Raw genomic sequence first — 25,423 nt, forward strand, 5'->3', positions numbered from 1 at the left:
GGGACCAAGAGGAGAAGAGAATGCCGGTCGGCGCGGACTGAAAACAAAAGGGACGAGGGTCCATGCTGGCCCCGCAAGTGCCACACGGGGCCAATATGCGCGACAGCGCCCAGTAGCTTCGAAAAGTTTGCTCCCTTTAGCGACTTTGTGAGGCGCAACGGCTGCAACCAGGAGAAACGATGTGGTGGCCGAAGCCGCCGACACCTCCGAGCTTAAATATCGGCCTCGCTTCACCTTCCCTTTCCTTGCATGAAAGTAGTTCCGCTGCCAAGGAGCCATGGAGCCTACCACAGCACGGAACCAGCACAGCACAGCATTAGCACCGCGATTCATCTTCCCTTCACTGTCAATCAGCTGATGCCCGCACTTCGGGCACAATCCTCACTTTGTCTTTTGGGCGTGCTGCTCTGGCCCTAGCAATAGTATATGCTTGCTTCTTCCCTCTGATCTGATCGAGTCTGGCGAGCCAGGGCGTCTCCGCAAGGGATGCGAAGATCTGTCTAGCGGCTCCTCCCCCAGACTCCCTTTAGTGAATTCGGCGCTTTTCTGCGAGGCCCGGCGCCATCCCTCCTCAACCGCTCTCTTGTCATGGATCCGACCCGGGGCCTGGAAAGTGACGAGACGCGGCCCAAGGTTGAAGCGTTGACTCAAGAAGAAATCAATGAACGTCTGCGCCGCAAGCGTAAGGCGCGTGGACAAAAGGCTTGCCATCCTTGCCGGCAGAGGAAAGTCGGCTGCAATTACCAAAAACCCTGCCAAAAATGCATCGACCGCAACCATCCCGAACTCTGCGTCTATGAGCCTGTGTCGAAACGCGCAAACATCGACACCTCGGCCACCACCCATCAGGTTCCAGCCCCCGCTTCGACAGAAGGTGCCCCGGTGGGATGGAGCAGGATCACCGAGAGACTGCAGACCATCGAACAGTCCATTCAAGAGTTGCGAACTGAGCTGAAAGATTTGGCAGGCCGCGACGGGTCTCCTTCGACATTGGTCGGCCGGCCCAGGCCTGACAGGGCGGGACGGGACTCGAGCAGCGACGGGGTGGACCAGGACAGCTTCGCCATCCACACGAGCAACGAGGTTACCGGCGAGACCGTCCACCTAGGCGGCAACTCGGTGCCTGCCATGGTCTTCTCTCTGAAGAGTGATCCCAACGAATACGATGTCCAGGATCTACTCGGCAAGAGCATCTTACCTCTGTTTGGCCTGGACAACGAGAGTGCCACTTACCCGTTCGTCGACCTCTGGGGCTTACCTCACGGATCATATGCTCGGCTGCAGGCATTGTGCAGACTGTTACCGACCGACGCCGACTGCCTCCAATACTTTGCACAATACCGGGATACCGCTCATGTTCTTTTCCCTGGCGTCGTCGACATCAAACAGTTTGAGGGGGAACTCACTCATTTCCTCATCAACAAGGCTGCCGTGACCCGGGATGCTCCTTACGAGGCTCTGTCCAATGACAACATATATGGCAAAACTCTGCACTGGGTCGGGTTGCTGTTCGCCATTCTTGCGTCTGGCTACCAATGTTCCTCGCTGCCGCGGAAAGAACGGCAACTGACGAGCCAAGTATACGGTTAGGAAAGATCCACCGCGGTGAAATGTGCACGCTTACAGTAGTACAGTGTGCTGTGCTTATGAATGCCTCCGCATCATAAACTATTTGTCCAACTCCAAGTTGCTCGATATCCAGACGTTGTTGGTGCTGGGGAATGTCATTTCCAACAACATGAACTCCGGCATTGCCTGGTGCCTGCTTGGTATGTTGCACCGGTACCCTTCTACTTGGGCGGATTTCGGTGGACTGAAAGTGGTGGCGAGAGACGTTTCCATGCTGACGGACACATTAGGATTGACCATCCGGATTGGCCAGAGCCTAGGTCTTCATCAGAAGGCCTTCCGGACTAGCTCCGACGCCGAGAGGTCGGTGCGGGAGGAACTCTGGTACGTCAAGGAACCTCTGCGTCGGGTTGCGTTTGAGTTTTTTGTTGTTGACGCTGCGTCCAGGTGGCGTATAGTGTGGCAGGACAGTCTCATCTCGATCACGTTCGATCGAGCATCGGCGACTCCCACGATCTCGCATCACAAAACAATCGAGTCTGCCGAGAATGTGTGGTTGTCGTATACCGACTGCATGAAGATCCTGTGCGAGACTGGCCTCGACATTGTGCGAGAGCGGAGCAAACATAGCGATCCCCGCCATGAACTCGTGCGCATCAAGAGACATCAGGACGAACTGGCCAGGATGATGAGCCACTCGCTCCAACATCTCAAAGACGCGACAGCGTGCCAGTCAATGAGGGATCAGCTCGAGCACTGGAACCTCTATCTCCACCGCTCCTATATCATGTGTGAGCTGTACCGGTCGGCATTGAAACGCAGGGGGGCTTCGTCGGAGCTGGCCCCCTTTCGGGCCATATGCTTGGAGAACATGGCCAACACGGTGGATGCCTTTCTGGGACTGTCCAACGTGACTCGGTTTGCCACTCAGTCTTGGGCTGCGGTGCATCGGTCTCTGAGCTCGGCGCTGTTGCTTGGGATTCTGAAACAACCTCAAACCGACCTGCGTGTGCGGTCACTGCTTGACAAATTGATTATGCTCATGTCGAGCATCAACTCGTCGCTGGATCCCACCGAAATATCTGCACCCATCTCGAGAGCTGTCAGGGCCCTTGCACGGCTCAATGCTTTCCACGGCTCGGACGCGGGGGCCGAGCACGGGGCGGGTGGCCATGTCGTTCCTGGCTGGGATCGAAGCACTAGCTCGGACGTTCACATGTACTCGGGGCACCCTTCGAATGAAGCATCTGGGGATGACGCGGGTCGGTCTGAGGATTCGCCTTATGAGCTGATGGAGAAGATTCTTTGGGGATCACAGGGGATATCTCCAGTCTGAGGCTTGCAGTGACGGGATCGTATGTCTTTTGCTGGATTTAGTTGCGATGCCGTTCTTGAGGCGGCAGTCGGCGTACCGTTATGGAGGCCATCAGGACAGTTTGCCCGCAATTGGGACCAAAAGTTGAACTCTGCAACCTCCGCTTCTCCCATCTCGTTTTCTTTTCATTTTTCCTCCCGACTCTTTGCTTGGAGCAATACCTTGGGCAACAGCCCCTTTTTGTAGCATCCGGACTTGAGGCGGCTTTGATTTGTTCGGGAAGGTTCGGATGTAATTCGGAGTGGTGTGGTTGATCACCAGAGAGCGCGCCGAGTAAGGCGTGTGGGGAGGATTCGCTTCTGGCAGTCGCTTATTGGGTTATTGGGGCGCCTGGCGAGGCCCTGCCACAAGGCTTGGCTCAGGAGACCTCGGACTTGCAGCGCACATGGTCGGAGCCTCACCAGTTGACCAACCCAGGGATAGTGCCCCGAGTCCCTGGGCATCGCCGGAGCCTCCCTAAGAGCACCCCCAAGATCTGCGAGCATAGGGTCATGCCAAGTGGTCTCGCCCAAGTAGTAACAACAATAATCCGGGCCTGGCCCATCTACGCCCAATAATGGCCATCCACGCGTAACTCTGCATCTCTCGCTCCGCGCATCCTCCGTAACCCGCGACACCTCCACCGCTGGCTTCTCCCAGCTTGCGCCTGTCACCCATCATCATCACATCATCTCCGAGTTTCAATCACTCCTCCACCGAACCCGATCTGCGTCCTGCCCCGAAGCACATCAACGCCCAACGAGATTGTCCCAACATGGCTACGAAATCGCACTCATATAACACCCCGTCCACACCCTCCCTCCTACATTGGATCTCCATATCCAACCTTCCAAGCCTGAACATCGATTCACCACAATCACTCCTCACTACACAACCGCATCAATGGAAACCATCATCCCAACACAAGACTCCTTGATGAACATGGACGATTGGTACAACTTCACCCTGTCCACAGGTGACTTGGCTGAGCCGTTTGGTTGCTCGCCCAACCCTCTCGCTTCATACTGCCAGCCCAACATGCCGCAATACTTCGACAACCAAGAAACCCAGTACCCCTGGGACACTGTCGACACAAGCTTTTTTTATCAGAGCACCCCTACAGAGTCAATGACCGCCGCCAGCACACCCTTTAACTCGATGCAGTCCTACATTGCAAACGAGCCCCTCCAAGCATACGGCTGCGGGGACGAAGTGGAGACCAGCGATTCCAGCAAGGACTTCCAGCTGCCCGATCTCGAGCCCTCGATTTCTGATTCCTCGGCCAGTTCCGAAGCTGAAGATTATGCGACAATGACCACGCTGTCGCAAACGACACAGACCTCGACGTCTAGACGAAGACGGGGCCGCGAGACCCGGGCGACCAACAACTCCAGAAAAGCCACGTCAAAGAAAGCCGTGGCCCTGGATCAGACGCATCCCTACAGGGTCTCCAAGGCCGGGAGGACAAGTTCGAGTGACAGCGAGGATCTCGAGCGGGCGCTCGCCAAGCAGACACACTCGGAGATTGAGCGCAAGTACCGGAACAACCTGAACGCCAAGATGTGGCAGCTGCATCGCACATTGGAGGGCACGAGCCGGATGTCAAGCAGCAGCGACGACAGCGACTCGCCACAGCAGCAGCAGCAGCAACAACAACAACAGCAACAGCAGCCCCGAAAGTCTGACATTCTGAGCAACGCGTTACAATACATTAATGAGTCGGAGCTGGAGATGCGGCACATGTCGGACGAAATCCTTCGGTTGAAGAATAGGCTGGCGGTCTTGCAGCGGATGGTCCGGTGCGAAGGCGATTGTGACCCGCTGAAACAGATAGTGGAAATGAAAATGGCATCATGAACCAAGGATTTGATTGTTCTTTCCGGCCTTTTTCTAGGCGCTGGGCGTGAAAGTACAGTAAGGCGCCGAGTATCATAGACCCAACTTCCGAGACGCAGTCCAACGAGCACAAGTCTTGACAAGTCTTGCTCGTGTAAGGCTGGTCGTCAATGTCGCTCGCCACGTTCTTTTCGAGATTCGCTAATCATGGTTTTCCGGCCTAGGCCACTAATTATTAGCGAGACGAATACTCCGACTTGTTACATACGTCCGAGCAACTCGCATGTGCTCGTGTCTATTATGTACCGAGGTAGATACTGGTGATAGCTGGGGGTATTACGGAGTACTTATCAGCTGGGCTAGCCGCGCACAACCGCTTGGGCCCAAGAATGACGCAAATCCGCCATCGTGCCCTGGTGTCAAGCGTGTGCACGGTATGTGCATGTATGCGGTGCTCGGTGGGTAATGAGCGTCTGGTCTCTTCTTCACCCTATGTAGGGTAACTACCTATCATAGGTCCCTACCTACCTACCTAGCTAGGTATGCCCTCGCGGACCCCCAACACGCACCGCCACGACAATCAGCCCGTGACCACCACCCTCTAGCGACTAAGAAAAGTTATACCTGCTTGCTCGGGAGGAGAAAGATTATTAGGTGATCGAAGGCTCTCGTCCCTTCTAGTGCGGGAGGATATAAGGAACTAGAGAAAGAGTCGAGCTCATATTACTTACTCTTTTGGCGGTGGTTTTGCACCTAGCTACCTACCTACCTACCTACCTACCTAAGGTAACCTGGCCGTAACATATGCATGGGTGTACAGGGAAATGTGTGGGATATATTGTGCCGCTGACTGTGCCACCGTGCCACAGGGCTGCTTTCGCTTTCTGCGCATGTTGTGCATTTGTGCATATATTGTGCATGTGTGTGCCTACTATGCATTTGTGGATATCTGGACAAGTGGATACCTACATCCTGTATACTTAGGCGTGATCGAACTGCTCCCTCGTTGGTACTCCGTCACATGTCCCTTGTAGTCTGTGTCCTTGTGCTACAGTTCGGTAGGAGCAGGTCGGTGCCTCCGCCCTTCGATACGCGTTCCTACGTAAGGTACTCCGTATTCAATGCATGTGTCCCTCCCTCCCTCTCTCCCTTGAGGTACCTGTCCACGACGAGTATGCACGGCGACCCAGGGCGGTCGTGCTGTTTCTCCTCCTCCCTCGTCGCAAGGCCAGCCCAAAGTCGGTCCACCGGTCCACCGCGAACAGATCATTAACCCGAAGATCGCCAGTGCGCATGCTTCCAGATCGGCCGATCCAGATGGATGGTCGCAAACCTTCCCACCTCCCTACCTGGGTACCTGCCTACCTCGCCAGCGATAGGCAATTTAGTAGTTTTTGGAGAGATCCCTGCGGAGACAACTCTAGATAGCTGCCTATGTAGGTAGCTGGGGAGATGATGGGTGATTGGAACACGACGGGTTGACCACGATACGACGTCTTTCGTATCTGCGCTCTTTTTGCTTCTCTTCCTCGTACCTGTCTTTTGAGTCTGGTTCGGAGTCTGATGAGCTGATTCGGATCCTGGTGGGAAATGCCCTCTGATATTACACCAAAATAAACAAAACAAAACAAAAGCCCAAAAGGTGATGGTTCGAGAGTCGACAAACAAATCCCATAGACAATTGAAACCGACGCTCTCACCAACCATCGTGGCCAGACGACAGTTTACGTATCTCGCGTTCAATTGGCCCTTGTACACACACACCCCCCCAAAAACAATCTGGCCTGCCTTTGCCAGTGAACCATACGTACACACACACATGCATTCGATTCCGTTCCCTTTAGTAGCTCGTGCTCTTTGCTGAAGACTGCCTCCTGTCCACCCTTGCCCTCCCTCCGGCATTTTGCACACGACCCACCCCCCCCGAAATTGGGAGAGAAGGCGACAAAACACGAGACGGCGAGTGAATCCTCCTCCTTGCCCCCTTTGGAGCGCTCCAAAAGTCATCTCCCTCTACACGCAGACAAGAGAGAGAGGCGGGGAGGCATCCACTGACCCCCGGATTTAAACACTCAGGAGTGCCCGGAGCACCGACCATTCCTCGCACTTGACGAGGTTGCGGATGGTCCGCTCCTTGTCCTGCAGGTGCTTGATCTCGTCGGCCATGTGCCGCATCTCCACCTCGGACTGGTGTATGTAGTCGATGGCGCTGTTGAGGATCTCGGACTTGCGTACCCTGCTGGGCGGCTGGAACGCAGGGATTGCCGGGGTGGTGGTGGTGGTGGCGGCGTTGGGGTTGGTGCTCGACAACAGCCGCGAGTGCGGGCCCGGCGAGTTCACCTCCCTCAGCACGTAGTACAGCTGGCTCATCTTCCCGTTGAGGTTGTCGCGGTACCGCCGCTCCACGACCGAGTGAGCCGCCTTGGCCTCCTTCAGGGCGGCCTTGTCGTCCTCGTCCGGCGCCGCCTTGCCGATCGGTTGTCGTGAGGCTCGAGGCTTCCTCCCCCGTTTGGCGCCGCCGGGTTTCGCAGTCGTGGCGCCGCCGTCTACTGGCTCTACGTTCTGGGCGGCCGACTTTCGTTTGGTGCCTCGTGGGCGACCGCGCGAGGGCGGCTTCGTCGACACCCACGGCACGACCTTGGACCAATTGACCGGCGGGGCCACGGCAGGGTTGGACGTCGAACCCTCCGACTGCTGGCAGGCCTCAGTTAAGTCATCGTCCTCCTCCGACTCCGGGCGCTGTGGTTCGAAAGCGAGGGCGTTCGAGTGGTAACAGTCGTCCGGGGTGGTCGATTGCAATGTCTCGTAGTCAGAAAACGAGATGGGCGGCGACAGCGGGAACTGCGAGGGCGGCCCTGCCCCCGTCCCAAGCGGCTGGCCGGGAAACGTCACATTGTGTAGCTGCAGTTGCTGTTCTGGTGGTTGTAAAGGACCCGGCTGGTCCTTCAGGTACTCGTGACGGATAAACGGCTGGAAGATCGAAATATCAATGTCGCTGAGAGGCTGCAGCAGAAAAATTCAGCTTGTCAATACCAGACAGCGCTATCACGGTGCCTAGGAAGGGGAGCTCAAATAGTCTACCCACCGCATTGCTGATGCCAAAGTCCACGAGAGTGTGGGCAGACATTGGCATAGAGTCCATACAAACATGACTGGGATCCCCAAGTGACCGACGTCCTCGGGGACAGATCAAGTCAATTAACGGGTTCGATAATGGTGACATTTTTGTTGTCTGGGTTCCTCCTCAGGGAGGAGAGTTCTGTTATCACGTCTTTGATACAATACAAGTAGTACATGATCTTCACGAGCTCCGCTTGCGTCAGTTACAGGCTTGGCTGGGATGGGCGTAGGGAACTTTGCCCCCCTTCCCCCTCCCTCCCAAAAAGCCAGGGCTGGCCAGAAGGCCGAGGGAATCCAAGAGCCACGCAGGCCACAGCTCACCAACGAGTGCTTTCGGCTGGCTGGCGACTGCCGATGCCATGAAGATTACTCCGTACTTGCCAACAGCATCGATGATCAAACCGTAAGCGAGACCGTGAACATGTGCATCGCTTAGAGTGGAGGCCTTCGTTGCGGAATTGTCGTCGACGGGCAGGGATTAGGGCCGGCGCAGCATATCCACCAATGCTAGATTTTGGAACCAACTTCCTGACAATCCCACCAGTGATGCATTAGCCTCTCCCACTGGTGTGGAAGCCTCCCCGAATCGAGACAGGCCTGCTCGGGTTGCTCGGTCACTTCGGCGCCTTCGGCGGCCCAGGGTCTGTGAGGCTGTAGCCCTGTTGGACGGACCAATGAGCGTTGCTCGCCTTCCACCACTGGGCAGGGGGCACGAATGGAATTAAATCTCCATCGTCAAGGTTGAGGACATGGACGCCGGCAGTCCAGGATCTCGATATTGCCACTGATGGCCTTCAAGCGTGCAGAGGGCTCCCGAAAGGTTAGGGAGACGGCGTGTCCGGTGGGATGGATTCAACCCACAAAGCATCCTGCACGGCAGACAACTCTCGTGCTCGTAAAACGGACAGCAACCTGTCAAGGTGGACGGGCTCTGTGTTTCGGCAAGGTTGGTGACCGAACATTTTCATCGTGTAGTAACATCACCGACCAAAGGCTGTGAGGTTATTGGAAGTGCACAGCTGGTAATATCGCAGCCTGTTTTGGTCTGTTGTCAACCCCGATCGGGCTGGATTTGGCTGGTGTGTTCGTAGGGGGGGAAAAGAATGAAGAGAAAGAAATGGCTGTGACAGAATGGGGAGTGAGTTGGGACGGCGGAGGGAGATACAATTATATAGTATAACAAGCCTGGAAGCATGTGCCAGAAGACGAAGACCCTCTATAAATACCCGTCGCTTGGTTGTCGCACAACACTCTTTGGGAATATCACCGCATGCCTTTTCCGGCCAGTGGTTTGTGAGCACCATTTCTGGGCATCCCCTTCCTTCAAAGCTCAGTCCCCCCCCGTGAAATTTCCCCAGGTGGTGTGATTGTTGAATGTCTGGGGGGACCGGCCACCGCATAAAAGGTCTCGAGCAAACACCCGGCCTGCGGGCTATCGACCAATTTTCCCCATGACAACGCAAAAGAAAAGTAATTGCACATTACCGATCATCTCAGTTCATATGATCATGAGACTCTGCCGCTCCTGTCGGCATCCGAACAATCGAAAAGCTTGGAGGGTCCGAACTCCACCGCGTCGCCGCCATTTCGTGCAGTCTGGTAATGGATTTGGAGAAAGGAGTAGGCAAGTGCGCCTCAGCGCAGTGTGTGCAGGGGCTTTTCATGGCCGAGATGAAATTGTGGACCAGGTACTGGACCGGTCTCGTCCTGCTCAGATCGTCCATGGTGCACAACATCAAGGCGGAGCTCAGTGCTCTCTGCACGAATATCGAAGACTGTTTGACTGCCGGGGCAATCACCTGGAGGTGGAGGAAGCCAGTAATCGTGCCGCTCAGGCATCGCACATAGGCATCCAAGTCGTCCGGACTGGAGCTCCGGTCTCGAAGAAGTGACCGATAGAGCTCAGCATTGACGTAAGACCGGTGTAGATATAAGCTCCAGTATTCCAGCCGAGCTTTGGTCGTGTGGCAAAGTGTCGCATCCTTGAGGTACGGTGCTGCCTCTTGGGTCATTTCGTTCAGGGCTCCCAGAAACCGCGATATATCTTCAAGGGTAAATTGTCCGGCTCCTCTAGTAGAACGCTCCCGGACGATTTCCAGACCGATCTCGCAGATTGTCTTCATGCAATCGTTGTAGGAGAGTTCGTTAGTTCCGGGAGTGATGATCGTTCTTTGGACTTGGAGTGTCGAAGGTCTGTCGAAGGCTAAGGCAAGCGAACTTTCTTGCCATACGATGCGCCACCTGTTTTCCAAGTCAACATACACTCGATTGAACACGTCGGAACTCGACGCACCATATTTCTTTTCGGAGCCTTTGCAGGCTGTCTGGTGTGGAAAGGGGCTGGTCAAGGTGTAATCCAAGGCTTTGTGCCAGCCGGATAGTCAACCCTTTTGCCATTGTCAGCATTTTCCTCTCATGATAGTGTACCATCCCTAGCATCTTACCCTCGAAGCACCATGCAACACCCGCATCGTGGCTGTTGGCCATGACATCGGCAATGACCAACATGTTTTGAACGTCGAATAGAGTTGGGTACCCGAGGTAGTTGGTAGATCGCAAGCATTCGTAGGCGCAGCAGACTTTGACAAATCAGTCAGTATACCCAAAAATGGAGGGGGGGTAAAAAGGGTCAAGTGGTCAAGCACCGTATACCCGCGATTTCCAGCGGCGCCCTTCACATGGAAGAGTGGAATATTGGCATCCTGAAGCCAAACATGCAAAAAGCAGCCCGAGCCAGTGAAGGTCTCTGCCGCCGAGCTCCGCATGCGGGTTCGTGTCCGTCTCTGAGCGTGGTGTTTTTTGAGGGTTTGATCGTCGCGCGAGGAATTCGGTGAGGTCGTTCTGAAATTGGTCGAGGTCGGGAATGGCTGGGAAAACTGCATGAGCAGTCTCGCTGTAACAGGTAAAGAGGCTGCGGCACTCGACGTCGCCCGGCAGTAATTCGCACAGGCTCTGAAATCTCGAGGCTGGTTCGTTGTGTAGTCCCCACAGGGCAGAAAAGGGGTAAGTCACCGACTGATTCTCCAGGGCGAAGATGGATAGGATCTCTTGGTTCGAGATGTCTTGTGCCCATCCCGCGGGGTCGGGGCGCGCTGTTGCCACGAGCGAAGGCTGCACTGGGTTCTGTCCCAGGTGTACAGGTTGACCAGTGCCCCGCGTGCTCGGCCCTGGTGCCGGAGCTGTCCACCACGTCGCATCTCTGCTGGGACTCTGTCGCGACAGCTGCGCGGCCGTCGATGACTCTGCTCTCGGCGTCCATGCGCCCAGGGCCCGGTCAATGTCCTCCTTCACTCTCCACAGCGTCTGCTCGAGCAAGGCGGTTTTCTGTGTCAGCACCGCTTCGTCTGAAGCTGCGGGGGTGGTGCTGGCGGCACTCGAAGACGCTGTGGTCTCGAGAACGGACTTTGCGCGCGGGGCGTCATAAATGCAAATCTCGGGATAGCCTCGATCGATGCAGGTCTGACAAGGCTTCACGTAGTTGCACTTGACCTTGCGTTGATGGCAGGGATAGCACGCTCTGGGGGTTCTGTTGTCCCGCCGCTGTCGAAGGAATTCGTCGATGTCTTCTCGCGATAGGTCTGGTTTGCGCGGTGTGTCCTGAAAACGTTCCATGCTCCGTCATGGCCTCGATAGGACCGTCTTCACATCCGAAATTCAGCATTTCCCCCCTGGCCGTGCCTGGAGTACCCTCAGCCTCTTATGAAATGGACAATCTGGTATTGATGGTGGCAAGTGACTAGGCTGGAAGGGGCAATGGGCCGGCTAACATCTCGTGTGGTGGGTACGGGACATGCCGCCTTTCCAGAATCAATGGCACGATATTCTCATTCCACCCCCCAGAGCCCTAAGCGTCGCGTCGAGGACTTCGCACCATTCTCGAATGCCGTGGAAAGCAGTCGCGCCATTTTATCGAAGCCCCTAGAATGGTCACAAGACTCGAGTGATGCCCAGCCCACTGTGTCCTGTGCTTTTGGGGCGGGGCAGGGGTCTCGGATTCTTATGGATGCAGATGCCGACTACTTAGCAAAGAACTGTCTTGCGAGCACCGCCACTCAAGACAAGCACGGGGAATCCTTTCTTTATCCTGCGCCTCACCAGGTAATTTGTGCCTCGTTATATCAGAATCTAAAACTTTTTACTCGGAAGCAAGAGGCCCCGACGGGATGTTGGCAGGGGAAGAAACGACCGAATATCACTCAATACGGCCCGAGACGCTTCCTGAAACCTTCAAAGCGGTGGTAGAAATGCGAAATCCTCGAGAATACTGTTACTGCGATGCACAGTCGGTCGACAGGTGTTGGCCAGCGACATGGACATCTGAAAGCAGAAACAAATCCAGGATTGGATTCCTTTTTCCTCGTACTTGTAGGGGTTCGTGGATCGTTGTCCCACCAAACTGGACCCGCGGCAGGCGTTTCCTTCCAAATCCAACTTACCGGGAGCAGCGCCCAGCGACCAGAAATTGCCCAGAGAAAATCTGTCCTCTTCTGGCCTTGCATAGGGATATAATATGTATTTGTGGACACAGTGGCCATTGTTTTCGTTATCGAGTTCGCCGTTGACTGTGCCTGTGCCTGCACCTGGGGTTGCGGCAGCTCAGCCTAATCCCTAGCCACAGACAAGAAAGTGGAGAGGCAATGAACACCGAGGCCATTCTCGTAACGTCGTGTAAAGACCTGACAAGTCCAGGCTCCAGAACCCTTTTTTTCCTTCTCGGATCCTGCAGCTGGTGGGGCGCGCGATCAACGGTCGAACAGAATAGACAGGGAGCCCGTCGATCTCAACTGGGCGGATGAACGGAAGAGGTGCTCCATCTGCTGTGCTATGCCCGAACCGGTGGGAGGAAAATTCTTCCCGAGCAGGTAACACCCAGGACTAACTCGTATTTGCGAGTCCCCATCCACCAGCAAAACGGCACCAACAAATGTATTCGTAGGGATCCGGACTTGTTCCGCGATGCACTCACTGCCGGCTTTTCTCCCTGCCCCCCCTCCCCCCAAAGCGACCAAACCATGGTCGAGACGCCACATTTTGTGCTTTCCTCGAATAAGCAGTCCCCGAAGTACGAGCCAGTCACCGGTCCCGCACGCAGACGGGTAAGGTTGGAGGTCTTTGTCCTGCGAAATGTTTCACCCGATGCTCGGCCGTGTTTACGCCTCCTTGCGTGGTGCGGGCTCGGGAATCTCGAAGTTTATGCAAACCCGAAGACAAAAGCCAAGATCAGATGCAGAGAGATCATGCGTTCAAGTGGGATCCCATTGACAATTGGCCTCAACACCCCCCAGCCCGTGCCTTTTCTTTTGGTAACTTGGTGTCTTGGGTATATGACTGGGGATCCGTCGAGGGGTCTTAACTCGGCAATGCGGGGCTCTCCAGAGGCAGAATCTGTTACTTGACCACCGCGACAAAACCCCCTATTGCACATCGTCCCTCTCGTCCGTATGGGATATTCGAGCATGTCATCTGATCGCATGCAACACGTGAGTCGATTTTGCCTGGCGACAATGCTACGTGAAGGGAATCCGGAACGCAGCCTCGCAGGGTCCTGGGGGGTGGCCCAAAATGTCGCATAGAAGGATTACATAATAAGATCTAGATTTAGGCTCGAGCGACTATTTCCCATTGGCTGGCGAACCCTTACTCCGGGGTACTAGCGAGCAGTTTAGCGCAAAAGTCCATTCTGACGGGGGATTCGGGAGTATCACGGACTCCTCCGTACTCCGTACTCCGTCCCAGACCTGTCTATTGTAATATTAACTTGTACGGAGTACTCGGTATCCCTTTTTCGTCCAATCAACCACTCCCCCTGCCTAAGTTTCCCCGAGAGCATAACAAACGCTGATCGCCTTAGAGCCATTATTGCTGTGCAGTACCTACCTCGAGATGTTAGAAAGATATGACACTTTGCGTGCCTATGGTAGCACCCGCATTACTAAAAGTTGTCAGACCACCCGACTTCTAAGCTGCCCAGTCACCCAATATCACCTGATACTTCATGTTTAAACACTCAAGCTGGAGATGGCTTTTTTTTTTTTTTTTTTTTTACAAACAGACCTTCTTATCCACTGTTGTTCATCGGATAATCCCTCGAAAGCCATCAAGGTGCCTTGGGGACCAATCCCGTATTTTCTGTGCGTCTGAGACATTTTATGCATACCTGGAGGGAAGGCCAAGGAGAAGTTGCTACGCTACCTTATCCCAAGATATCGCACCGCCACTGAGCTTAGCCTCACAAAAAAAAGCACCACTAGAACCTTTCATCTTGACCACATCAAACATCATTGGGACTTCAATTTCTCCGTCAACTCAGGTACCCTTTCAAACAGATCACCGACTAATCCCACATCCGCGACTTGGAAGATTGGCGCATCCGGATCCTTGTTGATACATGCAATGACTTTGCTGTCCTTCATGCCAGCGAGATGTTGAATGGCGCCCGAAATTCCCACGGCCAAATATAGCTGAGGTGCGACATTCTTCCCTGTTTGGCCGACCTGTAAACTGTTGTCCGCAAAGCCGCTATCCACTGCCGCTCTCGAAGCCCCGATCGCCGCCCCCAGCGCATCTGCCAGCGGGGGCATTAACCGATCAAATTCTTCTTTGGATTTCAAGCCACGGCCGCCGGAGACGACCTTCTCGGCGGAAGCGAGTTCAGGGCGATCGGATTTTGTAAGGTTTTCAGAAATCCATTCCGTTGACGACTCAGTCTTGGGATCGATGCCGTCCTCGACGCTAGCAGAACCGCCTTCTATCTCTGCAGGTGCAAAGGAGGTTTGACGCACTGTCAATAGTTTGGTGGGGTCGGTGCTCTGAACCGTGAGGATGGCGTTGCCGGCGTATATAGGTCTGACAAACGCTATATCACATCAGCATCAGTGTCTTCTTTCCAGGGATGGGTGTAACTCACTGTCTTCGCCTTCGATATTCATAACATCCGAAATCTGTTGAACGTCCAGCAATGCCGCCAGCCTCGGGAGCAGACTCTTGCCAAACGCCGAATGCGCTGCAATCACATGCGTGTAGCCTCCTTTCTTGATATTCTCTAGCAGCAGCGGCGCCCAGTTCTCGGGCAACCCTCTGTCATATGCTTCATTCTCCACCGCGATGACCTTCTCCAATCCTTTGATTTTTGATGCTTCTTGTGCGACCGTCTTCGCCGATGTGCCGGCGATGAAGCCATGCACAGAGCCTCCGAGCTTTCCTCCTGCCGTGACTGCCCCTAACGAGCCGCTGTTGAGTTTGCCATCCCTTTGCTCCAGGATGGCAAGTGTGGAAAGCAGTCGTGCGAGGGACGACGACTGGAAGTTGGATGAAAGGGCGCTGGGAGTAGACTGGGCGCGAATTGCTCGCAGGGCGGATTGTCCAGCTATTGATAACATGGTTGGAAAGGGCGGCGCTCTCCTGCTGGAGGAGCAGAGACGAGGGGAGATTAATGAGTGACGCTGGAAGACCAGAGGAAATGTCGTGTTGGTGAATTCGGCGTCGCGGTCTTTAATTCGGTGATTGACGTCTTCGACTAACGGAGCCGCTCAAGCTTCGACCCTCGACCTCGGGACTTCCAGGGTTTACGCGAGTTTCTCCCGAAGGCAAGCGCAGGCAAACAGTCCGATGTCGGGAAACATGTTCCGCAGTCCAACCTCGACTTCAAGCATCCTATGGACTATTTGTCGCAGTTGTTGCAGACTACAGCGACAGTTAGGATTGAAGGGGAAGAGTGTTCGAAAATACATTCTGCATTGCTTCTGCTCGACCATATTTGCCCACTTCTTGCTCCAACTTCACCCATCGGAGCTCAGCTTGGCATTGTTCTCAATAGTGATATGAAAGACAACAAACCCCGGATTCCCTATCACAGATGAAAGACGCTGATGTCTGGTTTCCTTTCGCTATGCATGACGCTGAACGCTAGACAAGGGACGACAGCCTGTCGTGTACAGAGACGATTGCACAGACATGCAACCCAAAAAAAGACACATTAGGAAATCATACTCGGTAGACAAGCTGCAATCCCAACCCCGTCATACGGCTTCTCTCTCTGGCCATCTTGGAAGCATAATGTCTAGGCATCGTCTATTTGGGCTTCCGCCAGAAGTATTGCTATCATGCGTCAGTTCAGTGCTGTCCGAACACTGCGAGGCGGGAGAGGTTACCTTGTGCTGTTTGCGGCATGCTCGCAAGCCTGGCTTCCGCAAATCATTGACGACAGCTTCCTTTCTCTTCTCATCCTCATCTTGATCTGGAATGTAATAAAACTCGCTTTCGAGGGGCTTGCCCGCCGCGTCTTTTCCTTCCCTGGCAACTTCGCCGATGCACGCTGTTTCACGGATGAGCTTTCGGATCTCGTCAATGGACAAAGCACCAGCCTCGCGTGGAAGGTGGCTTAAAATGGTGGATAGTGGAGTCGAGGACAACCTCGAGAATGCGAGCTGATTGATAATGTGACCCTGCACGTCAAATTCCGGGTCTTTCATTTTAGGTGAGCTCAGAGCATCGCTGGACGGCAGGGGCTCCGTGTGAGAGGACCGCGTACTTGGTGCAGAATCACTAGGGAAGGGCGAATCTCCAGCGGAGACTGATGCCATCCGTGGCAGCAAATTTGCACCAAATGGTCCAAAGGAATGAATAATGGGATCGTTTTCTTCGTCATTGTCCGAAAACTCTTCGGCAGACAACGAAGCACTGTTCTCCTGCGAGGTTCCAGGCTGTCCGAAGTTCTGTGACAGTGTTTGTGTGGACTGTGATACTTCAGCACCGGTGACCGTTCCACTGCTCTCGTTGGTTGGTTCGGGGTCTTCATATATTTCGACGGTGGCTGGAGGAAGCGGCGGTGAAGAAGGCATTACAGCTCGTACAGCAGGTGACGGGGAGACGGGTGAAGAAAGGCGTCGTCGAACTTGCATCGGACTTGGGCTTGGTGGTGTTGAATGGCGCAGCATGGCCCGTTGGCGTTTGGCAGGAGAATTATCCTCCTCCTCGTCTTCAGATAAGAAGACGCCCAGGTGAGGTTTTGGAGGCCAGTCCACCACGACGCGACTGTCATGTACGTCAATCATGATTTCTGAGTCTCTAAGGTTGGACGAGAATGTCTCTCCCTTCTTGACCTCGTACACCTGGCCCTTGCAGTGTATCTTGATACCATTCCAGCCAGTACATGTAATTTCCACACGATCACGCTCAAGACGCGAACCTGCAGGTTTGTAGCAGGCTTCCACGTGGACTCGGGATATCAGACGATTCGAGGAGAATTGGTAGTCGCAGGAAGCGCTGGATCTTCCCATACGCGTTACCTTACCGTCGGCTTGCAGTTGGATGGAGGGAACAGCACCGAGAGGAGTCCGTTCAGCAAGGGTAGAAGAAGTCCTTGGAAGGCTAGGTCGGGGTTTGGCTACACGTGCTGGCGAGGATGATAGAATAGCGGTAGACGAAGTAGGTACAGGCGTGGGATAATTCGTGTGTTCGTCCAGGGCATCTCGATTTCGTTTGAGGGGTCTCGGTAGGGCGGGTGACGAAGAGAGTGGTTCGAAGGCGGGAAGTAGTGATGTCGCTTGTCTTTTCGGGCGTGGAGAGGGCGAGATGACCGTCTCTGCGAGGGTGGTCGAGGGAGACATGGTCTCCTGGCGTTGCAGTGCCCAGCTACCTTGGAGGCGCGGTCGCTGGGGGGGAGGAGATGGACCAGCTCAAAAGCGCGTCCTCGGCAGAGGTACGGGGCTCAGCGGGACAGATCTGCTCATGGGAGGTTCAGCAGACAAGCAGACAAGAGGGAAGAAGAAGAACACCCAGTCGAGAATGCAGCTGGCCACGAAAGAGGTCAAAGGCTCAAGAGAGGTTGGACATTGAAAAGGTGCTGGAATGGATGGATCGAGGGCAACTCACGCGATGTGGATTGGAGAAATGACACCCGAATGGCAGATGTGGAGTGGCCCAAGTCGACGTTCTCGCGCCAGCATTTTTCGGACGCCACTAACTGCTCATGACACGCACGAGGAGCGCGTCTGCCACCGATCCTCGAGAGATTCGCTCACGGTCGGCCCAATACCGCCATCTCGAGATTATGGGGGGCGTGTAAATGTGGGATTTATTGAGGAGGGAGGAGTGCAGATGTGAGAAAAGGGCTCGTTAGCTGGCAGACATGTCGTTGGCCACATTCTACGCTAGAGTTACATTGCATGTTTGCCCTCCTCATGCACCTACTATCTGCCATCTACTACTCGGTATACATTGACGAGATGCCAGGGAATGATACCGCCGATAGTGCTGCTGGCACCAGTCGACTGGTCGTCATCGTAGTAAAATGTACCTGTATCTATCGCTGAACACATATCAATCACTGCGGTGCTCGATCTCAACCGAGCTTGCCATTCTGCATTGCCCATCCCAGCCGGCTCATCGGCTGTGGGCGGGATGATCATGGGAGAAAGTTGGCGAGGCGTCGTGATTGATGAGCGAGGGAAATGACAATTGGAGAGGAGGCACTAGGCCCAGATCGAGGAAGGTCAGCCGAGCGAGATTCGAATTTTCCCCACACTGCGAGTCGGTGGCAGCAAGTCGCTGGAACTTTTTTTCTCCATGCGCCTGTGCAAGAAAACATCGACTCGACAAAAAGACAACGACACACCACGCAAAAGACGCACACGCAACCTGGACAATGGCTGCTGTGGCCAAGGTGACAACCACTGCTATCTCCAAGCAGTCCCAACCCACTCCCTACCAGCTCGATCCTGACCAGGTATGCATGCAACCCCCGACCGTCCCGAATAGCTTTCTCTAACGCCTTTCCCCTGCAGACCCTCAAAGCCTCCCGGGCCTTGCTACAGCATATTCAGGCAGAAACCAAGCGCTTGCAGCAGGCCTCTTCCAAAAAGAGTCTCCTAGCCGCTTCTGACTCCGATTCAGAGGACGATGCCGCCGCCGACGCTACGGCCCCGATTTGGCTCACCCTCACTACCAAACAACATATCGTGGACAAGAACCGTCTTAAGCCCAGCAAAATTGCCGTCCCACATCCCCTCAACACATCGCCAGACCTTCGGATATGTCTCATTACCACCGATCCCCAACGAGCAGTGAAAAACGTGGTGGCTGACGCTTCATTTCCCCAACATCTCAAGTCTCGAATCTCTCGAATAATCGGATATACCAAGCTCAAGGCGAGGTACAAGACATTTGAACAACTGAGAGAACTGCTCTCTGAACATGACCTCTTCCTCGCTGACGACCGCATCGTCACTCGTCTGCCAGCAATCCTGGGCAAAGTCTTTTACAAAGGAACCTCAAAAAGGCCCATCCCTATCATGATTGCTGACCCAAGGCGAGACAAGATGAACAAGCCGCAAACGTCAAAGGAAGGCGGTGGCGCTGCTCCCACCTCGCCAGCAGCGCTGGCCAAAGAAATCGAAAAAGCGATCAATGCTGTTCCTGTCAGCCTGCGACCTGGTACACTCGTCGCCGTGCGAGTCGGCCTTTCCTCATTTAAGCCGGAGCAGCTGTCAGAAAATATTTCAACCATTGTTTCAAGGTTGATCGAAAAGCACGTTGTGAAAGGATGGAGGAATGTAAGAGGCATTCACATAAAAGGTCAATCTTCGTTCGCAGTGCCCATATGGTTGGCAGACGACCTGTGGACCGAGCACGACGATATAATCACCGCGACCAACGACAATGAAGAGGATATCCAGCAAGGACAGAAGCGAAAGCGGCATGCAGCGAGCACAATAGGCCCCCAGGCTGGCTCTCGGAAGCGTCTGAAGGAAGACGAAAGAAAGAATGGAAAGTCCGTGGCTGATCAAGAGGCCGCTCGGGCACGGAAAAGCAAACTGGCTGCTCAGAAAGCGAAGGTGTTTGAGGAGCAAGTCTAAGCCACGACCATGGCACACACGTGGAGGGCTGTCATGAATTTCATAGAGCGGCAGACAGAACCGTACCTAATGAGTAAGTGTCTGAAGTCACTCCAGTGGACAGTGTCATAAAGCGGACTATGATAAACAAGGCCGCTTTTACTTGCAGGTTCCATTCTCCGGGGACCGCTGCTGGCTGGCTGGCTCGTAAGGCTCGTAAGGGCTCGTAAGGGCTCTTGGCACCCATCATCGGGGCGGGCTTGAGCCAGCCCGATCCAGGCTTGGGTGAAAACATAATATTGCCCCTCCAACTGAATATCCCTGGAAAGTGATTCATTCACCCATCCGGTGCGCAACCGTACAGTGACGAACGCGTAGTGACATCTGCCGTTCGGTTTACAGTGCAGGATTCCTGCAGCTCCTCTGCTCCTTCTCCTGTCGTCATGCGAGCGTCAGGATCCTCTTTACAAAACCGCGGGCCGTCATGGACCGCAAGCGCAAGAGTAGGCTCACTCCGTTGCGTTGGGAGACCGCACACTGACAATCGGATCTCAGGAGAACTACGTGACCTAAATTTGCGCGTCTGGGCAGGCGCAAAGGGTACACATCCGTGTCGCGCCAGATGGGACCGACTCTAGCTGACACAAGCCGCAGATGTCTACGAAGTAGCAAACTCACTCGATTCGTCACTGAAGAAGAACACGGCGTTTATTAAACGACTCCGAACCGGGCTATCGTCTGCTGCACAAGACACCTTTCTGTCAGAGATCCGCACGCTGTCCCTCCAAAAGTACCTGTCCGAGATCACGACGGCCACAGCTGAAGGATTGGGTAGGCTCAAGACTGCGAGTGAGATTGCCACGGGTATCGAGGTTGTCAGTGCCCTACACCAAAGATTTGGACCCCAAGAGTTTACCAAGCAGCTGGCATGGCTTTTGGGCAAGGGTTTGACAACTCCGGACAAGGCTCAGGTGAAATTGTGGAGTCAGGAGGTCCGCGAACGTGAAGAGAAGGAGCGCCTGGTCCGACACCGAGTTCTCCTTCGCGTCGTCACTGAATTCTGGCTGTGCGGTATTCTTCGAAGCCTGGATGATGCGGATCGACCAGACGAAGCTACGCCGCGAGGCAAAGACGCCCCGTCCCAAATCGAGTCGAAGCTAAAGCCAACCACAAATGGTGTTCGACCCGACGCCTACGTTGAGCATGATCCTTTCCCTCTGGAGGTCCTCAAGGACTTGTTAGGCCATGACCCGGAGCACGCTAACCTCAGTCTGGCCGTTCTTTTCGTGAAGAACTTCGCCTGGGATGTGCTGGGACTCAAGCCACCGTCTGAGGAAGGCCGAAAAACAGTCGACGCAGACGGTCACGTCGTAGAGCACGCCAAAGATGGCGATGCCTCCCCTGACTCCCCTGAGGAAGATGCGGCCATCATTCCCCAGCCAATCCGACAGAGATTCATCAACGTCTTAGAGCGATACTTGTCTACCGTCAAAACCCACGTCATTCGAGACCAAAGATCTCTCAACAACCAAAGCCGCCGAAATGCAGAGGCTTATGTCAAAAGTGGCGAAATCTTCGAAGACAGGCAGGCAAATTTCGAGAAGCAGGCCAAGGCTCAAGAGAAATTGGTGGCAAATGCCCAAGTCCTTTGTGATGTCCTCGGACAAGAAATGCCAGATCTCGAGGAGAAAGACAGCGCAGAGATCGCTACGTCAGGGAGTGTTGGGATGATCAAGACAGGCGACTACCTCAAGGGCCAAGGTGAGAGCGCTGGCATCTGGGAAGACGAAGAAGAACGTCGTTTCTATGAGAATTTGGTCGATCTCAAGGGTCGAGTGCCGGCGATTCTCCTAGAAGATTCAAAAAAGAAGCTTGAATCAGACGATCGTGGTGAACCTTCCTCCACTCCGGTTGAAGGTGGGACGAACAAGCCTTTGGAGAACGATGAACAGTCTACCGCCATCACGAACAAGACGGTGGGTGCTCAAGTTGATGCCATTCTCCTACGCCTACCGGAACTGCAAACCAAGGATATGGTCGATCAGGTCGCTTTGGACTTCTGCTTCCTCAACTCCAAAGCCTCCCGAAATCGTTTGGTCAAGGCTATCCAAGAAGTCCCCAAAGGTCGGATCGATCTGCTCCCTCTGTATGCGCGACTTGCCGCCACTCTTGGGCAGTACATGCCCGACGTCGTGCAGGGCCTGATTTCGCATCTGGATGACGAGTTCCGAAGCCTGCAGAGGCGGAAATCCAAAGATTTTCTGGGGCAGATCCGCATGGCCAACATTCGCTACCTGGCGGAACTCACCAAGTTTGGGGTCGTTCCAGAGCACGTCATTTTCCACTGCTTCAAAGTCAGCTTAGACGACTTTTCGAGGATGAACATCGAGATCATCGCCCATCTGCTCGAAAACTGTGGTCGATATCTTCTACGTAATTCCGAGACCTCTCCTCGGATGACGTCTTTCCTCGAGACGTTGAACCGCAAGAAGTCCGCTCAGCACATGGGGGCTCAAGAGCGCATGTTGATTGAGAACGCTTTGTACTACGTCGACCCTCCCCAACGGGCCGCCATCCAACAAAAAGAACGGACGCCGACAGAACTCTTCGTCCGACAGTTGGTATATGTGGATATGACCAAACGCAACTACATGAAGGTTCTCAAGACCATCCGGAAACTGCATTGGGAAGAGAAGGAAGTTGTCCAGATGCTAGAGAAGATTTTCAGCAAGCCGGGAAAAGTCAAGTTCAGCAACATCCATCTCCTGGCAGTTCTCCTGCAGGCACTTTTCCGGTATCATCAAGACTTTGCTATTGGTATCATAGACAACGTCCTGGAACAAATCACTCTGGGTCTGGAGCAGAACGACTTCAAGTTCAATCAGCGAAGGGTGGCTGAGGTCAAATATCTGGGAGAGCTCTACAACTACAAGATGATCGACTCGACCGTGGTGTTCGACACGCTGTATCGGATCGTGACATTTGGTCATGAAGGCGGAACACCCCAGCCTGGCAACTTCACACCGTTTGATCCCCCTGACGAGTTCTTCCGCATCCGCTTGATAAGCACCCTTCTCGACACTTGTGGAATATGTTTCGACAGAGGTAGCTCCCGCAAAAAGCTCGACTTCTTCCTGACTTTCTTCCAATATTACATGGCCACAAAGGATCCCCTGCCGATGGAGATTGAGTTTCTGGTGCAGGACACCTACTCTCTTGTCCGTCCTAACTGGAAGTTAGTTACCGAGCTTGGAGAAGCGGCCAATCTATTTGCTGAAGCTGTAAGCGCGAATTACAGACAGCAGGGGGCGGAGAAAAGTTTGGAGCAGCCGGATGATGTCGAAGACTCCGGCTCCGAAGATGCACTTGGCGAAGGTGACGCTGAACTTGAGGCTGAAATTGCGCGATCGTCGGATGAAGACGGCGAGGTAAGCACCGTGTCGGCTTCGGTTGAGATCATCTACTGACTTCGAGGAGGGTGTTGCAGAAGAGGATACTGGTGAAGAGAAAGAGGACGATGAATCAGACGAAGAAGAACAGATTGTCGTCCTGCGTCAAGAGGAACACCTGGATCCAGAGGCCGAAGCCGAGTTTGACCGCGCGTTCGAGAAGATGATGGCTGAAAGCTTGGACTCCCGCAAATTCGAGCGCAAGACTCACTTCGACGTACCTTTACCCATTCGTAAGATTCAACGAGCGCCAGTCGAGCCGAATGAGGATGAGCCCAGTCCTGCTCCCCAAGCTGAACCTAACACCATGGCGTTTTCGTTGATGACAAAGAAGGGGAATCGACAACAAGCAAGTAATCCCCTTTGAACCATACTTGGACTAATAACCCTGGTAAGGTCCAGTTGGAACCCATTACTGACCACTTTCTAGACAAAGACAATTGAACTACCCTCGGACTCGAGCTTTGCCGTCTCAATGAAGTCGCAACAGGCCGCCGAAAGGGAGGAACAACAGCGCATCAAGAACCTGGTCCTGAATTATGATCTGCGCGAAGATGACCAACACGATGGTATTCCCAATGGATTTCCTTGTGGCCCTATAGTCCAACCTCCCTTGGGGAAGAACCGCAATACTAAAGGCCTCAAATTAGGACCCGATCACTACAATCCTTCCCTCAGCCGTGCTGAGAGATCGGGACGCCATGCGCCCCGAGCGAGAAGACTCAATTTGAGCGACGTTGACTGGTACGGCACCAAGAAATCACGTCCCACATCGGTAACGTGCGAGAAAGAGGCGCCGAACAGCTCTCAATCACCGCACAAGCACTCCCCCATTGCCTCAAAGAAGCCAGGCTGATTGGCCGCTTGGCCTCAATAGGACATGAAACTCTCCGCTTAGCTCATCACTCAGCAGCCGACTCTGGTCCGCATACTCTGTGAACCTGTTGCGCCACTCCACTCCGGCGGTGGTTGCAGCAAAGCCATTCCTCGCCAGGTGGTTACAAGGTCGCAGCACATGCGCCGACCATGAAGAGTCCAGGCACTCCGCGGCCTCGAAGCAAAGATGGACAAGCGAGACCTGCCATGAAAACAGCATCTGACCAAGACCCCGACCGCCGCCCTCCTGTTTTGGCCGCTAGTGGGTCGGAAGAAAGCACGGAGAGTCAACCCGCAACAAAGACTTGGCTCCAACCTGCACCAACCTTGTCAGGAGACGACCGGTCACTATCCACAATACCAGCCTTATTCGCAAGTAACCGTGAGACGTTTGTCCAGTTCCAAGGTGAACAATGGTCTCGGACCCTCGAAGGAAATGTCGATTTCGGAGGACCGTATGTGGTTACTGGTACTCACTTGGCCTCCGAACTCAGTGGGCCATCGTTCAACGTCCCACTCAAGACCTTTTGTGGTCAGGAGAATGCGCCCGAGAATAGGGAGGATTCCTACGTTCTCTGCAAAATAACCGGGTTCGAGGTGGATGCGATTGCGGCCATCAGCTAGAACAAATGACAAACTCTGTTCTGACAATAGATAAATGCGGCCCCTCAAAAGTGCCGGTTGGTTCTCCGCCATGAAAAGATGGTGGACTTGCGAAAAGCCTTGGTCTACCCGACCTCCGAGACCTCCTAGTACGACGACGTCCATAATGGGCTGTATCTCTTCGCCGCGATCCGATGCGTCATGCCCATGCTTTGTTATTGCCCAGTCGCGAATCCATTTGAGACACTTTGTGAAGTCCGTAGAGTACTGATCCGGGTCCTTAATCACTTCAGTCCCTAGAGAGCGATAATGCTCTCCGACCGCCTCTGTCAGGGAATCAAGATCCCCAATAATAGCATCCGGAACGCGGCGCTTTAACTTTGACACGCCGTTCTGCGCGGCTTTGTCGTACTTGTACAGCCTGTCGGCGCCAGCGTCGGCGCACACGAGTAACGAGGCTGACCCGATAACGGCATTCAGGGCGTGTTTGTTCACGGGCTGGTTGAGGACGATGATTGCGTAGGGATGGGTTGGTTTGCTGTTCAAAAGGCCGCAGGGATGCCAATCTGTCACCATTCTCGCCGAATGCTCTCCCTGCCGCACGTCTTGAGGCCCACGGTAAAAGTAGATTGCTAGATCTCGCCAGCCAGGTGATCGATCTTCTTTGGTGACAAGGATGATGATGATGCACGATTGCTCCCGATGCTTGGCGCAAAGAGTCGGGAAATCGGAGATGCGGAAAAACGTGGATTCCGAAATCACGTGTCAGGGCCCACTGGTCA

General features: G+C 54.2%; 9 protein-coding genes across 13 annotated transcripts; 4 read left to right on the top strand and 5 right to left on the bottom strand.

The window, feature by feature from the left end:
* The first annotated feature begins 441 nt into the window (after positions 1–441).
* PV07_12206 (uncharacterized protein) lies at positions 442–3,022 on the top strand. Its single transcript, XM_016399709.1, has 4 exons — positions 442–1,585; positions 1,635–1,769; positions 1,860–1,953; positions 2,017–3,022. The coding sequence occupies exons 1-4, from the start codon at positions 589–591 to the stop codon at positions 2,903–2,905; spliced, it is 2,115 nt and encodes a 704-aa protein (XP_016242521.1). The 5' UTR covers positions 442–588; the 3' UTR covers positions 2,906–3,022.
* A 587-nt stretch (positions 3,023–3,609) lies between these two features.
* On the top strand, positions 3,610–5,218 carry PV07_12207 (uncharacterized protein). Its single transcript, XM_016399710.1, has one exon. It carries the CDS (start codon positions 3,827–3,829, stop codon positions 4,778–4,780), a length of 954 nt encoding a protein of 317 aa, XP_016242522.1. The 5' UTR covers positions 3,610–3,826; the 3' UTR covers positions 4,781–5,218.
* Positions 5,219–6,283: 1,065 nt separating this feature from the next.
* PV07_12208 (uncharacterized protein) lies at positions 6,284–8,091 on the bottom strand. Its single transcript, XM_016399711.1, has 2 exons — positions 7,845–8,091; positions 6,284–7,762 (listed from the first exon to the last, which is right to left on the bottom strand). Exons 1-2 carry the CDS (start codon positions 7,980–7,982, stop codon positions 6,824–6,826), a joined length of 1,077 nt encoding a protein of 358 aa, XP_016242523.1. The 5' UTR covers positions 7,983–8,091; the 3' UTR covers positions 6,284–6,823.
* A 926-nt stretch (positions 8,092–9,017) lies between these two features.
* On the bottom strand, positions 9,018–11,721 carry PV07_12209 (uncharacterized protein). The gene is made up of 4 exons (XM_016399712.1): positions 10,525–11,721; positions 10,324–10,458; positions 10,173–10,266; positions 9,018–10,120 (listed from the first exon to the last, which is right to left on the bottom strand). Exons 1-4 carry the CDS (start codon positions 11,489–11,491, stop codon positions 9,373–9,375), a joined length of 1,944 nt encoding a protein of 647 aa, XP_016242524.1. The 5' UTR covers positions 11,492–11,721; the 3' UTR covers positions 9,018–9,372.
* A 2,183-nt stretch (positions 11,722–13,904) lies between these two features.
* Positions 13,905–15,388, bottom strand: PV07_12210 (uncharacterized protein). The gene is made up of 2 exons (XM_016399713.1): positions 14,787–15,388; positions 13,905–14,735 (listed from the first exon to the last, which is right to left on the bottom strand). The coding sequence occupies exons 1-2, from the start codon at positions 15,256–15,258 to the stop codon at positions 14,158–14,160; spliced, it is 1,050 nt and encodes a 349-aa protein (XP_016242525.1). The 5' UTR covers positions 15,259–15,388; the 3' UTR covers positions 13,905–14,157.
* Positions 15,389–15,595: 207 nt separating this feature from the next.
* PV07_12211 lies at positions 15,596–17,860 on the bottom strand. 2 transcript variants are annotated; one of them, XM_016399715.1, is made up of 3 exons: positions 17,753–17,860; positions 16,030–17,602; positions 15,596–15,976 (listed from the first exon to the last, which is right to left on the bottom strand). In XM_016399715.1, exons 2-3 carry the CDS (start codon positions 17,485–17,487, stop codon positions 15,950–15,952), a joined length of 1,485 nt encoding a protein of 494 aa, XP_016242527.1. In that variant the 5' UTR covers positions 17,488–17,602; positions 17,753–17,860; the 3' UTR covers positions 15,596–15,949. The 2 variants fall into 2 exon arrangements, with proteins under 2 accessions (XP_016242527.1, XP_016242526.1); XM_016399714.1 differs by lacking the exon at positions 17,753–17,860 and having other exon boundaries at positions 16,030–17,722.
* Positions 17,861–18,453: 593 nt separating this feature from the next.
* On the top strand, positions 18,454–19,895 carry PV07_12212 (uncharacterized protein). The gene is made up of 2 exons (XM_016399716.1): positions 18,454–18,605; positions 18,664–19,895. Exons 1-2 carry the CDS (start codon positions 18,525–18,527, stop codon positions 19,732–19,734), a joined length of 1,152 nt encoding a protein of 383 aa, XP_016242528.1. The 5' UTR covers positions 18,454–18,524; the 3' UTR covers positions 19,735–19,895.
* A 131-nt stretch (positions 19,896–20,026) lies between these two features.
* Positions 20,027–24,849, top strand: PV07_12213. 4 transcript variants are annotated; one of them, XM_016399720.1, is made up of 7 exons: positions 20,027–20,216; positions 20,269–20,313; positions 20,368–23,141; positions 23,191–23,511; positions 23,593–23,731; positions 23,813–23,906; positions 24,040–24,849. In XM_016399720.1, exons 1-7 carry the CDS (start codon positions 20,198–20,200, stop codon positions 24,044–24,046), a joined length of 3,399 nt encoding a protein of 1,132 aa, XP_016242532.1. In that variant the 5' UTR covers positions 20,027–20,197; the 3' UTR covers positions 24,047–24,849. The 4 variants fall into 4 exon arrangements, with proteins under 4 accessions (XP_016242532.1, XP_016242531.1, XP_016242530.1 ...); XM_016399719.1 differs by having other exon boundaries at positions 23,593–23,906; XM_016399718.1 differs by having other exon boundaries at positions 23,813–24,849.
* PV07_12214 (thiamine pyrophosphokinase) lies at positions 23,816–25,302 on the bottom strand. The gene has a single exon (XM_016399721.1). It carries the CDS (start codon positions 25,215–25,217, stop codon positions 24,405–24,407), a length of 813 nt encoding a protein of 270 aa, XP_016242533.1. The 5' UTR covers positions 25,218–25,302; the 3' UTR covers positions 23,816–24,404.
* Between the last annotated feature and the right edge of the window lie 121 nt (positions 25,303–25,423).

The sequence above is a fragment of the Cladophialophora immunda genome (assembly GCF_000835495.1).
Source record: "Cladophialophora immunda strain CBS 83496 unplaced genomic scaffold supercont1.8, whole genome shotgun sequence".
In the NCBI taxonomy this organism is placed as follows: Eukaryota; Fungi; Ascomycota; class Eurotiomycetes; order Chaetothyriales; family Herpotrichiellaceae; genus Cladophialophora; species Cladophialophora immunda.